Below are 16,354 nucleotides of genomic sequence, written 5' to 3' on the forward strand. Positions count from 1 at the left end.
GGCTGAATTCAGCACCTGCTGCCTCTTTCGTCCTCCCACGGCCTGCCTTCCTGCTGGGGCCCTTCTGGGCCCGCCTCTCTACAATGCGGCTCATCGCAAATGTTTGAGAACCCATTCATCCCAGCCTTGTCACACACAAGGTCTCAGCTACAAACATTTTCCAGAACTGTAGCAGTAATTAGACAAGCTACTATGAAAGAGAGCATTATACACCAGTTAAAAATATATGCAAAACCAAGGCTCATTAGAGAAAGATAATATTCATGCAGATTTTACAAACCGTGTCTTTAGGGTGGCCCAATAAGTAGAAATATGGGGACCCATGCTTGTCACTTTTCATGCACATGGAGAGACTGGAAGGTACCATTCCTAAAGGAAGGGGAGGAACAGCCTAGGACCAATCATTAGAATTAACAGAACCAGTGGCAAAGACATATTATTACTGTTAGCATCGAGATTGCTTAGTACGTTTAGAGCAGTCAAATAAAAATCATCTAGATAGTAAGATAAAGACTTTAATAAAGCTACCCCCATCACGCATGCAGCCAGTGAAATTAGTGAAAGACTGGGCTATATGTGTATCAACAAAGTATATTTGTTTTCTTAAAATAGTGAGGGCATCCTGAGGTGCTTTTAAGGAGGTGCAAATGCTAGCACAACTTGAAATGGTGACAACTGAATTCTCGTAGAATTTTCTCATAATAATGGGATGTTGCAATGATACCAGCTGTCATTTGAGAATCCGTCACAGTAATCATTCTTGAATTTGAAAATATTCAAAATATAAAGACATGGTGTCCCTACTGCGTTTATATTTATGTTGTCACTCATAATCTCATATAGTTCTTAGAGTTCCCTCACATCCAACATTTGCTTATTTATATTCAAAGTTCACAGTTGACTAGCTGGATGTAATTGCTTTCTGTGGGGGAAAAATGCAGCAATGTCTGGCCTGATGCGCTCAGCTGGCCTCTCCCGCTGTGGTCTGTGCTTTGAAGACAGCCTCACAGTGATTGTCTTGGCCTGTGTCTAGCTCAGGCCGAGGACTGCAGTTCTTCACATACACTGGACACTGGGGGTTGTTAAGGTCAATGATCGCCCAGAGAAGGCTCCAGGGAGAGCCCAAGGTCGCTCCCTGCCATGAACGCCCTGCCACTGTGTTCACTCAGCTCCACACGGGGCGAGCGAAGGGGGCGCACTTGCCATGGGGGTCAGGTGATCAGGAGAACTCAGTCCTTGCAGCTCGGACCCTCTGAGGGTGTGTCCACTTTGCCCATGTCCACTGCTGATCCTCTCCACACACGCGACCCCTGGGTTCCACATGTGGCACCACATCCGTGTGGCTTCAATGGACTTCACAAGCACTCCGTGTGGACCACTGATTCTGCCATGTGGGCTGTTTTCCATGGCATGGAGTGCATCTGAAGGGAGGGAGGCTTCCTGGGGACACCTAACACCTTGGGGGTTCAAGGCAGCGAATGCTTAACAGTGAATGCCAGAAGTGGAAATTAAATTCCAGGATTTATTAATTGAGTTTACCACTTAGCCTTGCCAAGATTCAAGTGACTCTGTGCAAAGATGATCAAGCTGTTTTAGCATCACACAGAGATGGCTCTCCTGTGGTTTTAAACATGGCCTTTAGCTGGTTTGAAAGGTACGCGTGCTGGGAAACCTCATGCCCAGAAGGTCAAATACAAGGGCCCAGAACACAGTGGCATAAATGGCTGTGAAGGCTGGAGTAGAAGCGGCTGTGAAAAATGAGAAATGAGAGTTGCTGACTGTGCCAGGCGTTCTTAATGCACACATTATAAGCGTGGGGTGCCCAGCCCTAAAACTCAGGGTCCTGAGGAGGCCCGATGGCTGGCTGTTGAGAGCAGGCTGGAAAGAGCAGAGACACGTCCACAGAAGTGTGGAAGCAGGTTTTTCTGGAAGCACATGTCTGAGCTGCATTATTGTTAACAGCTGTCTAGTCTAGGCTAAGTATATGCTTGATGTTTCATTAAAAAAATCCTGAATTCAAGCAGCACATTGAAGAATGTGTGATTCTCAAAGGTCATGGATTTTGCTACAGTTAGAGTACACGAGGATACCTCAAACATTCTTGGAAGAGACCAGTGTCCTGGCACAGTGGGTTAAGCTGCTGCCCAAATGCCACCATCCCATACTGGAGAGCTCGTTCCCGTCCTGCTCCTTCCAATGCACCTGAGGAGGCAGTGGATGATGGCTCAAGTACTGGGGCCCCTGTCACCCCTGTGAGAGACCAGGATGGAGTTCCTAGCTCTAGGCTTCAGCCTGGCCCAGCCTTGGCCACTGTGGCCATTTGTGGAGTAAACCAGCAAGCAGATGGAAGATATCCCCCTACGCCCCACCCCTCACCCCCATCTCTCCCTCTGTTTCTATCGTTCTGCCTTTCAAATAACTAAAATAATTTTTTTAAAAAGGGAAATGAAAAAATTTTATTTTGGTTCAAGAACATTTTGATTTCCATGGATAGGTCTTTTTCCTAATACGTGTTTTCCACAAAATTTTTGAAGACCCCCTCTTATACTTGAAGCCTGGAGTCGGGCCTTCTGATTTTACCTTTGGTCTTGACTGAGGGAGTTCAGTTAAAGAGAAACATCAGGGGGTCTTTATTAGAACAGAACGTGGAGGCAACCCTCATTGCTTTGAGTAATGTGGTAGGACTAGCCCTGGCTGTGGTGTCTATTTGGGGAGAGAACAAGCAGATGGAAGATTTTTCTCTCTCTCTTTCTCTCTCTCTCTCTCTCTTACATTGCTTGTCAAATAAATAAATAAATGGATCTTTTAAAATAAAAGACAAAGTCTTTAAAAACAGCCTATCTATTCTTCTTCTGGGATTGAGGGTTTTAGAACACTAGAGTTGAAAACGTGAAGCTTGTGAGTTGGTTAATGGGGGAAAGCTAGGAGAGGGCAGTAGGCACGGGTCCCTGTGAAGAGACGCCTTGGAGAGGTGATGTTTGCTGGTGATGGCAGTTGGCTGGACCTACGCAATCATTTGTCATATATATAAAAGAGTTATTTATTTATTTGAAAGGCAGAGTTATGGGGTAGGGAGGACAGAGAGAGAGAGAGAGAGATCTTTCACCTGCTGGTTCACTACCCAATTGGCTGCCGTGGTCAGGGCTGGGCCAGGCCGAAGCCAGGAGCCTGGAACTCCATCTGGGTCTCCCATGTGTGTTGCAGGGGCCTAAGCACTTGGGTTATTTTCTGCTGTCTTCCCAGGTGCATTAGCGGGCAGCTGAATTGGGAGAGGAGCAGCTGGGACTCAAGTGCATGCTCATATGAGATGACAGTGTAGCAGGTGGTGGCTTAACCCACTGTGCCACAACCCTGGCCCCATGTTTTAAGATAATGAGTTCTGGTACCAGTGCTGTGGCATAGGGGGTAAAGCCTCTGCCTATGACACCAGCATCTCATATGGGTACCAGTTAGAGTCCCAGCTGATCCACTTCCAATTCAGCTCCCTGCTTAATGGCCTGGGAAAAGCAGCAGAAGATGGTCCAGGTGCTTGAGCCCCTGCACCCTCACAGGAGACCTGGATGAAGTTCCTGGCTCCTGGCTTTGACATGGCTCAGACTCAACTGTTGCAGCCATTTTGGGGTTGAACCACTGTATGGAAGATCTCTCGATCTCTCTCTCTCTCTCCCTCTCTCCTCTCTACTCTCTCTTTGTAACTCTGCCTTTCAAATATATAAAAATAAATATTTTTTAAAAATATGGAGTCTTGGAATCAGTTCAGCCCCCAGAAGGTATTCAGAGAGTGGGGGAGCACAGGCAACAGTGTATTTAAAAGGCTGAATCATTGCCCTAAGACTGTGTGTGCACGCGCATGAGAGAGAGAGACAAAGAGAGAGAGAGAGAGAGAGAGAATTGAGACTCCTTTTATAGACTTCTACATCATAGGATTTTCTGGGCCTCCGTGGTTGATCCTGTCCCTTTATCTTTGATTTCTGGGAGCTACGCCCACAGCTCTACCATGTAAGAAAAACTTCCCTTGGATTTGTGACTGCTTTGAGTTCCCTCCAAATGTTCTCGTAGTATTCAGTAGCGCTTCCACTAATAACACTACCTTTTCTCCTGGACTTTTCTGGAAAGAAGCCGTCTCGGGGGCAGCTCAGCTTGATGTTGGGGCAAGGAAGGGAATGTTCCTCTTAGATCCCAAAACAGCACTGTCCAGCATGGCTTACAGGAGGAACTGGGAGCTTTAGGTTTTTCCAAGATGCAAATAGGCAGTCTTCTTCAGGGGTTTGAGAAAGACACCTTTTAATTTGCTCACCTCCTCCCACAGCTTCAGTGTTAGGGAATTGAGGGAGCCTGGACCTCAAGAGCTAAATGAAGGCTGGTGTGGTGGTGCAGTGGGTTAAGCTGCCACTTGAGATTCTGACATCCCATATCAGAGCAGCAATTTGAGTCCCAGCTACTCTGCTCCTGATCCAGTTCCCTGTTAATGCACCTGGGAAGGGAGCAGAAGATAGCCTAAGTGCTTGGGCCCTTGCCACCCATGAGGGAAATCTGGATGGTGTTCCAGGCTCTCTGCTTCTGCCTGGCCTAAACCGGCTCTTGTAGCCATTTGGGAAGTGAACTAGCAGGTGAAAGATCTCTCTGTCTCTCTTTCTCTCTCTCTTCCTCTTTTTCTGTTATTCTTTCTTCCAACTAACTAAATAAATCTTAGAAAAAACCCGAGTTAAATGGATTCCTCTTGTTAGATTTCTTTGGGGTCTAATAAGTTGTATCAGAGTCTTAAATACCTAACAAGTGAGGACTTACAGGTATGTGTGTGCGGGTCCTTAAAGAAAAAAGGGCATAAAGAGTATGTAAAAAGAAATATTATAGCCCATGGTTCTCAATAAAGTGACTGAGAGAAATGACATTTCAGCCTCATCTTAAAAACATTAAAAATAATAAATGAGGCTTTAGTTGAGAATCTGGGTGGCAGATTTCAGAGTTGTGTGTTCTTTAAGGAAGCCTCTATCTCTGGCCTCTTGAAATCAGGGTTTATTGCACGTTTTATGGTTAGAGAATTTCTTGGAGTTGCCTAAATCGTGCCGAGAGTGGTGCTGTGCCTTGCAGCTGGGAAGAACACTGCTTTCTGTGTGGCACAGGCCAGGGTCACAGGTTCCGCCGGAGAGCCTGTCCCTTCCCTGGGTGCTTTAACAGGGCCTCTTCCACAGAGGAAGGTGTTCTGAGTGATTTGTGGAAATCGTTCATGGAGAAGGAAGATATGCTCAACCATGAGTGTCAGAAGCTGAAATTAAATTTGAGAATTTATTGTTGAAGTAAGCCACCTTTTGGTCTATAACAAATGCAAGTGAGGGGCTGAAGCTGTGGCATAACGGGTAAAGCTGCCGCCTGCAGTACTGGCATCCCATATGGGCACTGGTTCTAGTCCCGGCTGCTCCACTCTGATCTAGCTCTCTGCTATGACCTGGGAAAGCAGGAGAAGATGGCCCAAGTGCTTGGGCCCCTGCACCCATGTGGGAGACCCAGAGGAGGCTCCTGGCTCCTGGCATCAGATAGGCGCAGCTCTGGCTGTTGCAGCCAGTTGGGGAGTGAACCAGCGGATGGAAGATCTCTCTCTCTCTCTGCCTCTCCTCTCTGTGTAACTCTGACTTTCAAGTAAATAAATAAATAAAACAAAATGCAAGTGAATTAGTGCAAAGGCTACAGAGCCACTTAAAGCGCTCACAAACATGGCCTCTGAAGAAGAGGTTAAGGCAATGATGACTCTGCCTTTGTCTTTTTACCAATGTGGCTCATCAGCACGCCCCCGACAGCCCAGAACACAGGGGATATGCATCAAGCCTCCAGACTCGGCTGATGGCCACTGGCTCACAAAGTTGGAGTTTAGAATACTTAGAGATTTACCCATCCACCGCAAGTCCTTTTTTTTTTTTTTTTCAGAAAAAGGACAAATCATTGGTATAAACATCACCAAGGAAATGCTTAGCAAACTGAAGAAGCCAAGAGCTCTTCAAGGATCCTTAATGCTCTTGAAGACCTTATTAAATTCCATGAATAATTAACAGAACCCATTTTAATTTTTTCATGAGAGCAGATCCTTTGAGACATTTTCATCAGTCACCACTCTGTTAGAAACTGTGGCTGCAGTTCTCATTATGCAGTTGTCAGCTCACTGAGGGCCAGGGCTAGCTCCTACCCTCCGGCCTTGCAAAGTGCCTGGCATGTAGCAGGTGCTCTTTAAATCCTGGTTTAGTTGAGGAATTAGTAATAAAATTAATTAGAGAGAGGAAGCTCAGATCTGTCACCTATGAAATATTTGGTAGGGGTATATCGCTGGGAGTTTATCTTGGCGTGATCACAGGAAGAAAAGAATTGCTGAGAAAATAATTACAAACAAGTATGGGATGCTTATACTGTTTACCTGCTAATACATATTCTTACGAAGGATAAACAAACACAGCTTATCGCCATCTAAGTAGAGAGAGCTGTACTGCTTAATCTGGTGCCGACAGGATAGTTGTAAGTCTCTTGAATTTACTGAGTAAACAGCTCTTCCTCCTATTCATTTCTTCAGCTCAGACAAAACTTTTTGATACTGATACAGTGCCATTTTATTATACTTATGTAATGTAAACAATTTCATTTACCAAGGGCCAGTAACCAAGTGGAAACCTATTAAAGATATAATTAATCTTGGAAATGGACGTGTAGGCAGAAGAGTAACTCACTGATTGGCCACTTCTTTCCCACTGCAGGCCTTTGGTGTTGGTTGTCTCAGGGCTGCTTTTATTTTTTTAAGATTATTTATTTGTTTATTTAAGAGATAGAGTTACAGAGAGAGGGACAGATAGAGAACCAGCTCTTCCATCTGCTGGTTCACTCCCCAGATGGCTGCAATGGCTGGAGGTGGGCCTATCTGAAGCCAGGAGCCAGGAGCTTCTTCCAGGTCTCCCACACGGGTGCAGGGGTCCCAGGACTTGGGCCATCTTCTCCCGCTTTCCCAGGCTATAGCAGAGAGCTGGATCAGAAGAGGAGCAGCTGGGACTTGAACCAGCGCCCATATGGGATGCCGGTGCTGCAGGTGGAGCTGCCCACTACGCCACAGTGCTGGCCCCATCAGGGCTGTTTTTATGCAAGGATTCTGCTTCATTTTTCTAACCTGCCTGGCCTCCTGGGGCCACTGATACTCCTCCCACTTACAACTGGATTCCACTCACAGCTGTACTCATTGAGACCCACTCTGTTCCTTCTTAAAGAGAATCAAAGGCCAGAAGCAGCAGCCAAGAATGAAAAGGTGTATTTCAGTTTGGCTGTATTTCGATCAACTTTGAACAGCTAACATTACCAAGGCACATGTCCCGGTTCTGCCTGACCTGCTTTGGGTTGGGAATCTTTTCATCCTGTGGCCCCTCTATTTACCTTGGCCCTGACTCTGTGGCTCGGTTGATAAATCAAGTGTGGTTGATAAATCAATGTTGTGTTCCTTGAATGCTAATGAAGCGCACCTCTCTTTCAAGGCAGGGAGTAATTTGTATAATTTATTCCTGTGCGGTTTTCACAACCACGAAACCTACTTCCTTCCCTCTTAACCTTTCTTGATTTAATTTGGGTCACCCGGAGTGGAGGCGGGCATGGCTTTTGATGCACACCCTTGTTGCTCCTCTTCTCACGACGGTGGAGCCAGGTTTCCTTATTCCTGCCAGTTGCTGAAATGCAGGGCAGGGGAGGGGAAGCCTGTACTCAATACCGAGTTTATAATCAACCCGCTCTGAACCTGAGGACTTCCGTAGACTTGAAGTGCCTATCTCCCGTTCTTGTTCTGCAAGGACATAACTGTAAAAGCAACTTCTCTTGGCATTTTCCAACTCCCCGGGCAGCTGCTGCACAGCCTCTGTGCACGGCCATTACTTCTGGCCGTACTGGTGGATTTCTGCCTGTGGATTGGCTGAGGTGCCACCTGACGATTAGTCTCACGGTCATTACCAGCAGAGCGTATTGGCTGTGCACTGATTCCTCTCCTCCGCTCAGCTGCAACCATGCTGATTTTGTTTAGCCAGCGGTCTGACAGATTGCCCGTGGTATTTTTTTTTTGTCGCCTTTTCCATTGTACCTGTGCTTATCTCTCTGTCACAGCGAAAGTTTTGCATTTTTCCTGAGTGAGAAATCAGCTTTTCTTTCTTTCTTTCTTTTTTGGACAGGCAGAGTTAGACAGTGAGAGAGAGAGAGAGACAGAGAGAAAGGTCTTCCTTTTTCCATTGGTTCATCCCCCCCAAATGGCCGCTACGGCTGGCGCACTGTGCCGATCCAAAGCCAGCAGCCAGGTGCTTCTCCTGGTCTCCATGCGGGTGCAGGACCCAAGGACCTGGGCCATCCTCCACTGCCTTCCCGGGCCACAGCAGAGAGCTGGCCTGGAAGAAGAGCAACCGGGACAGAACTGGCACCCCAACCGGGACTAGAACCCGGAGTGCTGGCACCGCAGGCAGAGGATTAGCCTAGTGAGCGGAGGCGCCGGCTGAGAAATCAGCTTTTCTTTGACACATCCAAAAGTCCAGATAAGGGTCTTGCTTCAGCACAGTTCTGAACTCTGAATTCTGTAGGTATCAGAGGGTGGGACTGGTGGATGTCAGTGACAACCCTGGGAGGGGCTATTGGTCTCTACTCTCCCCATCTTCAAAGTTCCCTCTTCCATGGGATGGGCTAAGCCTGGGTAGTTCCATAAAAGGGAAGTGAGTCTCCTGTAGAGTCTGAAAACCCTTTCTACAATCTTTTAAGGATGGATTTTATGTCAAGTTGGGGATCTTCAAAGGCAAACACATGAAACACACCGGCTGAGATTTGTATTTGTTAGCAAAACCAGTTTTCTTGTGATCAGGGTCCATTACGACCAAGTGAATTCTATTCCCAGCTCTATCTACTGGTAAACGTGCCATTTTCCTTTGCTGTTCCTGTTGCTGCTGTTTTTGCTTTGCTGCCCTCATCCCTTCTTGAGAGTGCTACTAAAGTACACTCTGGCTTTTCTTGGGCAAAATATTCCATTTCATCACACAGTTTATTTAGTGGATACTGGAGGAATTAGGATGTTTCTTAGCTGTGGGGACTCCTTGTATGAGGTGTCTTAAAAAAAAGTTCGTGGAAAATGCATATTGTGGGGGGCAGGCATTTGGCTGAGCAGTTGAGTCACTACTTGGGATGCCCGAATCCCATATCAGAGTGTCTGGTTCAAGACCCAGCTTCTGCACTTCCGATCCGGCTTCCTGCTAATGTGTAACCTAGGAGGCAACGAATGATGGCCCAAGTACCTGGGTCTCTGCCACCCTTATGGGAGACCCAAATGGAGTTTCCAGCTTCTGCCTGGCCCAGCCCTCGCTGTTGTGGGCATTTGGCAAGTGAGCCAGTAGATGAAAAACCTCTCTTTCTGCTTTTCAAGTAAAATGAAAACATTTAAACCTTTTAAAAAGAAAATATACATTATGAAAAACTACATATGAAATTCCAGATTCTTTTTGCATCAGATAAGCTCATGTTTTAATTCCATTTTCCATGAAATTTTTTGAAGTACCCTCGTATATTGAGGCTATTTATAGAGTCCATGAATGTGGCCACCCCTGTGGCTTGCTCCTGAGGGCATGGAGGGGTTGACCAGCAGGCCAGGGACTGCTGCCTGCTTGCAAGGTGTGTTCTTGACTGATGTCTGGGAACAAGACTGGCACATTGTCCCCTATACTAGTATAAACCTTTCACAAAATGCTAGGGATGTCTCACTCTGCCTGAACTGTTTATAAGATACTGTGGTTTGAGCTGCTTTCCTTCTTGGAGTCTGAAATTTTGGTGGGCGATGCCTGCATGACTCCAGTAAAACCCTTGGGCACTGGGTTTCTAACGCATTTCCCCAATCACGATCACACACACGTGTTGCTGCATTTTGTTGCTGGAGGTAAAGTGCACTTGGGTGACTGACTCATCATGGTTAAGGAGGGAGGGAGGGAGGGGCAGAGAGAGAGAGAGGGAGGGAGAGAGGGAGAGAGAGGGAGAGAGAGAGAGAGGGAGAGAGAGGGGAGAGAGAGAGAGGGAGAGAGAGATGGAGAGAGAGAGAGAGGGAGGGAGAGAGGGAGAGAGAGGGAGAGAGGGAGGGAGAGAGAGAGGTAGGGAGAGAGAGAGAGAGGTAGGGAGAGAGAGAGAGAGGTAGGGAGAGAGAGAGAGAGCATAAGGAAGTTTCCACGTGGATGCCGCCAGCTTCCACCTGAGTCTCTCCCTGCATGAACTCACTGTGATCCTTACTACGTTGCTTACTAAATCTCAGCTGTGAGTACAGCTATGTCCTGTGCCCTTGAACCCCTCCCAGCAAATCTCTGACTAAGGGAGTAGTCTTGGGAACCCTTCAACTGCTCCCTGCCCCCATAAATATCATTTGATAGAATTATTCTTAGAGATGTGGATCTAATCCCTACCCTTGGTTCCGCATGCACAACCAGGCATCCTTCAGCTCAGACTTTCCTGAAGCGATTTTACCATCAACATCCGCGCCAGCTTAAGAACAGGAGTGCCTGACAAGTGCTACCATAATCAGCAAGTATGACTGAATGCTACCATTTGGAAGAAATTATGTAATATTACCATAGTTAGCTATATTGATGATCAGTGCCTCAAAAATGTGTCCCGATATTCAGACAACTCTCTGTTAACTTAAGAATTTAACCTTAGGGATTGGCATTGTGGCATGGCGGTATCCCATATAGGCGCCAATTCAAATCCTGGCTGCTCCACTCCTGATCTAGCTCTCTGATAATAGCCTAGAAAAAGAAGCAGAAGATGGCTCAAGTGTGTGGGCCCCTGCCACCCATGTGGGAGGACTTCATGAAGCTTCTGGCTTCCGGCTTTGGCCTGGCTCAGCCTTGGCTGTTGTAGCCATCTGGGAAGTGAACCAGTAGATGGGAGATCTTTCTGTCTCTCCCTTTCTCTCTGAAACTCTGACTTTCAAATAAATAAATAAATCTTACAAAACAAAAAAAAGAGAATGTAATCTTAATCAGGTATTTTTGGCTGATGTTAAGAATGATGCCATTGCTCTCTCAAATTACTGTCTTGTTCAGAATATGTTTTTATTTTATTTTTTAAAAAGATTTTATTTATTTATTTGACAGAGTTATAGACAGTGAGAGAGAGAGAGAGAGACAGACAGAGAGAGAGGTCTTCCATTTGCTAGTTCACTCCCCAAATGGCCGCAATGGCTGGAGCTGCACCAATCCGAAGCCAGGAGCCAGGTGCTTCTTCCTGGTCTCCCATGTGGGTGCAGGGGCCCAAGCACATGGGCCATCATCCACTGCTTTCCCAAGCCACAGCACAGAGCTGGACTGGAAGAGGAGCAACCAGGACTAGAACTGGTGCCCATATGGGATGCTGGCACCACAGGCGGAGGATTAACCTAGTGCACCACGGTGCTGGCCCTGTTTTACTTTTTTTCTTTAAGATGATTTGAGGTGGATTAATGTTTTTGCATTACACTGTGAGTTGTAGCACAGGTTGGTTGGTACTGCGCTAACTACTCACAGTTAGAGAAACAGCTGGAGTAGTGGATGCTGAGAGTATGGAATCAATGTTGGTTCTACAAAGGAATGGAAAGCCTAGGGGACCCCCATTAGTCAGATTAACTTTCTTTAATTAATTATTTGAGAGGTAGAGTTACAGACAGGGAGAGGGAGAGGCAGAGAGAGAGGTCTTCCATCCACTGGTTCAGTCCCCAAATGGCCACAATGCCCAGAGCCAGGCCAATCAGAAGCCAGGTGCCATAAGCTTTCTCTGGGTCTCCCATGCAGGTGCAGGGGCCTGTCCACTGCTCTCTCAGGCCACAGCAGAGAGCTGGATTGGAAGAGGAGCATCTGGGACATAAACCAATGCCCATAAGGGATACCGGTGCTGCTGGCAGAGGCTTAGCCCACTAAGCTACTGCGCTGGCCCTCAGATTAACTTTTTAAAGATGAACCTGCTAGAACAATATTAGCTCCTTAAAAATTCCTTGGTATAAATAATAGTCAAGTTTTGACAAAGAGTAAAACACACCTTTAAATATTTTAGAAGTGGTAGACTTTCCCAGATCACTTAGATTTTATTGGACCAGTTAATGCTCTAGGTGCAAAAATTATTCTATTCCAGGAGTTCAGATTCTTTACAAAGGGATTAATATCAGTGCTATTTAGCAGGATTAAGCCTGTTCTTATTACTAATATAAATATTTAAAAGTAGTTCATTAGATCCAAGCACTAAGGGCAGGAACCTGGGATGAAATAGCTCCGTGGGCACACAGCCAGCCCTACAGAAACTCCTGAATGCTTTTCTAGCTCAGTGCGAGGGCTTGCTAGCTCTTTCTGAAAGATTTGGGGAGAGCACAAGACACTGGAAACATCATGTAGTTAAGGGTCTTTGACTTCAATTGAACTCAGGACACCAATCTGCCCAGTTAAATAAGGAGTCATTTAGATAAACATATGCAAAAAAAGCGCAATTTAAAAGGGAAAAGTACTTTTCAGGAACTTTTTTGGGTAGTGGGATGGAGGGGGTGAAAATCAATTTATCTAGATCAACGATTAGGCCTCATTATTCATGTCAGCAATTAGATACTATTTCCCTAAACTGAACAGATCTTACCTGCACTACTGTTTTCTTTTTTTAAAAGATTTTCATTTATTTATGTGAGAGGCAGAGTTATAGACAGAGAGAGGGAGAGAGAGAAAGGTCTTCTATCCACTGGTTCACTCCCCAAATGGCTGCAACCACCTTGAGCTGGTTCAGGCTGAAGCCAGGAGCCAGGAGCTTCTTCCCGGCCTCCCATGCAGGTGCAGGGGCCCAAGCACTTGGGCCATCCTCCACTGCTTTCTCAGGCTATTAGCAGTGAACTAGATTGGAAGAGGAGCATCTGGGACTTGAACTGGCACCCATTTAGGATGCTGGCACCACAGGCAGAGGCTTAGCCTACAACACCACAGTGTCAGCACTCTTGTTGTTGTTGTTGATTTAAAAATTTATTTATTTATTTGAAAGTCAGAATTACAAAAAGAGCAGGGATTTGGGGAGGAGATCTTCCATCTGCTGGTTCATTTCTCAGATGGCTGTAGCAGCCAGGGCTGGGCCAGGTTGAAGCCAAGAGCCAGGAGGTTCTTTTGAGTCTTTTATGTGGGTGGCAGGGGCCCCAGCACTTGGGCCATCTTCTGCTGCTTTTCCAGGTGCATTAGCAGGGAGCTGGATTGGAAGTGGAGCAGCTGGGACATGAACCAGCGACCATATGAGATGCTGGTACTGCTAGGGACAGCTTTACCAGCTACAACACAGTGTCAATCCCTAGTCTCTGTGTTTGTCACTCCCTGAGACCATTTTCAAAGACCAGCTCTGGTTCTGATGGTTTTCATGTGATGACTACCTAGTTGTCTGTGATACACCAGAGTTGTGGTGTTGGTTCACTTTAGACATTAACCTTAACCGGATATTTTTGATGATGTTAGGTTACGGTGTCTATCACAGGCTGAAGGAAAATAACAACTTTAAAGATTTCTGAAGGCCAATCTATGAATTAAAACGTACTTCAAAGCCTTCCTTCAAGCCTTCCACATAGAAAAGCAACCTAAGAGTGAGTTTATGGAATCCTCCCCAAATGCCAAGGAAATGCAACTACTGCACGAATTGAAGCTTACATTTTAAGCTTCCCACATTAAAGATGTGTTTTCCATTGTCCCCTGGCCCAGTTACAAAATCCTCTGGGGCAGTCTGATACACAAGCAATTCTAAGAACGAACTGATGATAAGTTACTGTGGACTCAAATGAACAGAGTTGTATCAGCCAAATTGCAAAAGTTCTCATCCGTAGGAGCTGCTGGATCTCCCGCACACTCAGAGATGCCCTGAGAGGCTGTACATTTGCTATTTTGAACATTCTCTAACTGAGCGAGCAAAAGCAAAAGTTCACGAACACATAACTGTCGTGGGCTTAAATAGACGTATGTGCATAGATATCCGCTGATAGCGAAACATATTTGTAGGTAGAAATAGAGAACTGGTGTAGTTTCGTAAATAGGGTTGGGCAGTTAGGAGACACAGGAGAAGCAGAAAGGCGAAGCACAATGTGACACGCACCATACTCCGGGACCTGCCCCGTGCCTCGCTTGAGCAGCAGCCTCACTCTTCTTCCTCCGGATTTGATGAGCTCTATGGCCCGGGCGTGTGTCATGTCCCTTGTGCTTTCCCCATTGATCTCAATGATTTGATCTCCTACCTGTTAACGAAAGAAAAGTAAAGTCAGCCAAAGACGGTTCGACTCAAGTTGCGCATCCGACACATTACATAAGGCATCTGAGCTTGCCTGTTTCCTAAGAGCAACTGGACAACGTGGCCGCAGCCTGCTGCGCCTAAGAAGAGGCTCGTCCCTGGTTGCAGCCTGGCTCTGATCACCAAACTTTATCTCCCTTCACAGAAATGAAGATGCTACAGTGCAGGCACGGCAGCCATATGTCACATCTATCTAGCTGGTGTGACAGAGGCTGCAGTTAAACCACTTAGAATTTAAAAAAAAAATTAGAGAAGACACCTGATGCTTTTGCTTTGCATGAAGGAACAAGCATTTTAAGCTCTTTTCATTGAACATATTGCCAGTCGGCAACATAGGCAGCTAACGCAACATATTGGCTGGGATGATTAGTTTTTGTGCTTCTCTGAGAATTTTTGTTACGCACCATTTAAATTTCCCTGGGTGCCACTGCAATCTTTCTCTCCATGTAAACAGTGGTTAGTTGATATTCAAGTTTGAAGATGAGTTTTCCACCCGTCTTTTGAAATAAAAAATGAGCTCCCACATATAACCAGCGCCCTCAGTCATGTTCGCACCTGGTTGCCAGGAGCAGTTGGGTTAAACACCAGCGCCTCCTGAATCGGCACAAAGGCCTGGGTTGCATAAGTGATCCCCATTTAGCCTTTGTGAGCTCGGAATAAAAGAGGTTCAGCCACGAGCACATTGTGTAACTCCCACAGGATCCTAACTGTCAGGAACCGCTGAATTCAGACAGGTCTCATTTCAGTTGCTGAAGACAGATTAGCCAGGGGGAGCACAATGTGTTGTGCTGCAAAGATGCTGTTTTAGTTGGGCCCCGTAAGCAAGCAGATCCCAGCCTGAACTCTGTAAGGCAGACAGAATTGCAGAAAAAAAATCTCTACAACTAAGCATTACCCAGGACAATGCTGCAGGCTGGGCAGGAATAAGAACTAAAAGTACCCATCCTACTGGCCAGAGGGCAGCCAAATGAGGCCCCAAAGGGCAAGGGAAGAGGAAACATGTTCTTGGAGCAAGGATATGGCATCTCCACCTACAGAAGGCTCCACCAGGGTTCAGGGGTGCTTGGTGGCCTCCGGAAGTCTGGTTTTTCAGGCAGTGGAAGAGGCTGGCTTCAGGGCCTGACTTTCACAACCCATAGAAGGACCAGGAACACAGGACTGAAATTAATTTGTGTTAGGGCCAACAACTTTGTCCAGGTTTCCTTAATTGTCTCTGTTCCCCTGAGGTAGCAGACACAACCTGAACTTGAGCACCGTGCCCCAAGGCCCCACAGCTAAGCCACTGCCAGGGGAGGGGCTAAGCAGTTCTCACTACGGAAACCTCATGGCACAGCACTAAACTGCAGAAGTGAAACAAGGCTCCACTAAAGGTACCCACTCAGGGTCCTCATTCCCCACTAGACTCTTCTGGGCTTCAGCTCACATCTCCACCTGATTCCTAAAATCATCAGCTGCATAGTCAGCAGGCAGCTCCAATTCATGGGTAGCAGCCCGAGCTTACTGCCTTTCTCCCAAAGCAGTCTTCCCTCCTCATTTCTAATGACGGTTAAGGGCACCACCATTCTCACTGGAGTCCAAACCTTCTCTGCACCTGTCTCTGTCCTTATCTGTGCTTGATGGTCAGCTAGCTCAATTCAGGCCTTGGGGGCTGTTCCAGTTGTCTCTTTGTCTCTCTCTCCAGTCTCTGTGTCTCATTGTCACAGTCATTCTTCCAATGATATAGGTAGGAAAAAGCTGGTTAGGTTAGGTTAGGTAGAAAGTGCTGGAAGGCGGCTACATGATAGGGAAAATGGTCTCTAACAAACACCAGCAAACTGAGGGTAAATGCAGGGAGCAAGTCTTATACAAACAAAGGCTTGCATCTAAGAGACAGGCAATTAAAATACAAAAAAGCCTGGGACCTAACAAGATATGGAGGTAAGAGTTGGAGACTCTAAGTTAGCAAAACAAAGACCTGGGATAGTAAATTTGCAGAGATAAGCAGTGCATCCAGGAATTACAACTCAACAAGCCCAGGGCTATAAATAGCAGGGACAGGCAGAGCTGGGCCGCCAAATCA

General features: G+C 46.4%; 1 protein-coding gene across 20 annotated transcripts in view; it reads right to left on the bottom strand.

The window, feature by feature from the left end:
- The window catches only part of MAGI2 (membrane associated guanylate kinase, WW and PDZ domain containing 2), a 1,587,879-nt gene that overhangs the window by 54,983 nt on the left and 1,516,542 nt on the right, over positions 1-16,354 (bottom strand). For 16 of the 20 annotated variants that reach the window (XM_070071222.2, XM_070071219.2, XM_070071216.2 and 13 more), the window contains one exon: positions 14,104-14,242. In XM_070071222.2, coding sequence (XP_069927323.1) covers positions 14,104-14,242 — 139 coding nt within the window. Of the gene's footprint in view, positions 1-280; positions 392-14,103; positions 14,243-16,354 lie in introns of all 20 variants that reach the window. The other 4 variants (XM_070071224.2, XM_070071231.2, XM_070071228.2 and 1 more) reach the window with 2 other exon arrangements.

The sequence above is a fragment of the Oryctolagus cuniculus genome, chromosome 3 (assembly GCF_051225735.1).
Source record: "Oryctolagus cuniculus isolate XC-2025 breed Fujian yellow rabbit chromosome 3, ASM5122573v1, whole genome shotgun sequence".
NCBI lineage: Eukaryota > Metazoa > Chordata > Mammalia > Lagomorpha > Leporidae > Oryctolagus > Oryctolagus cuniculus.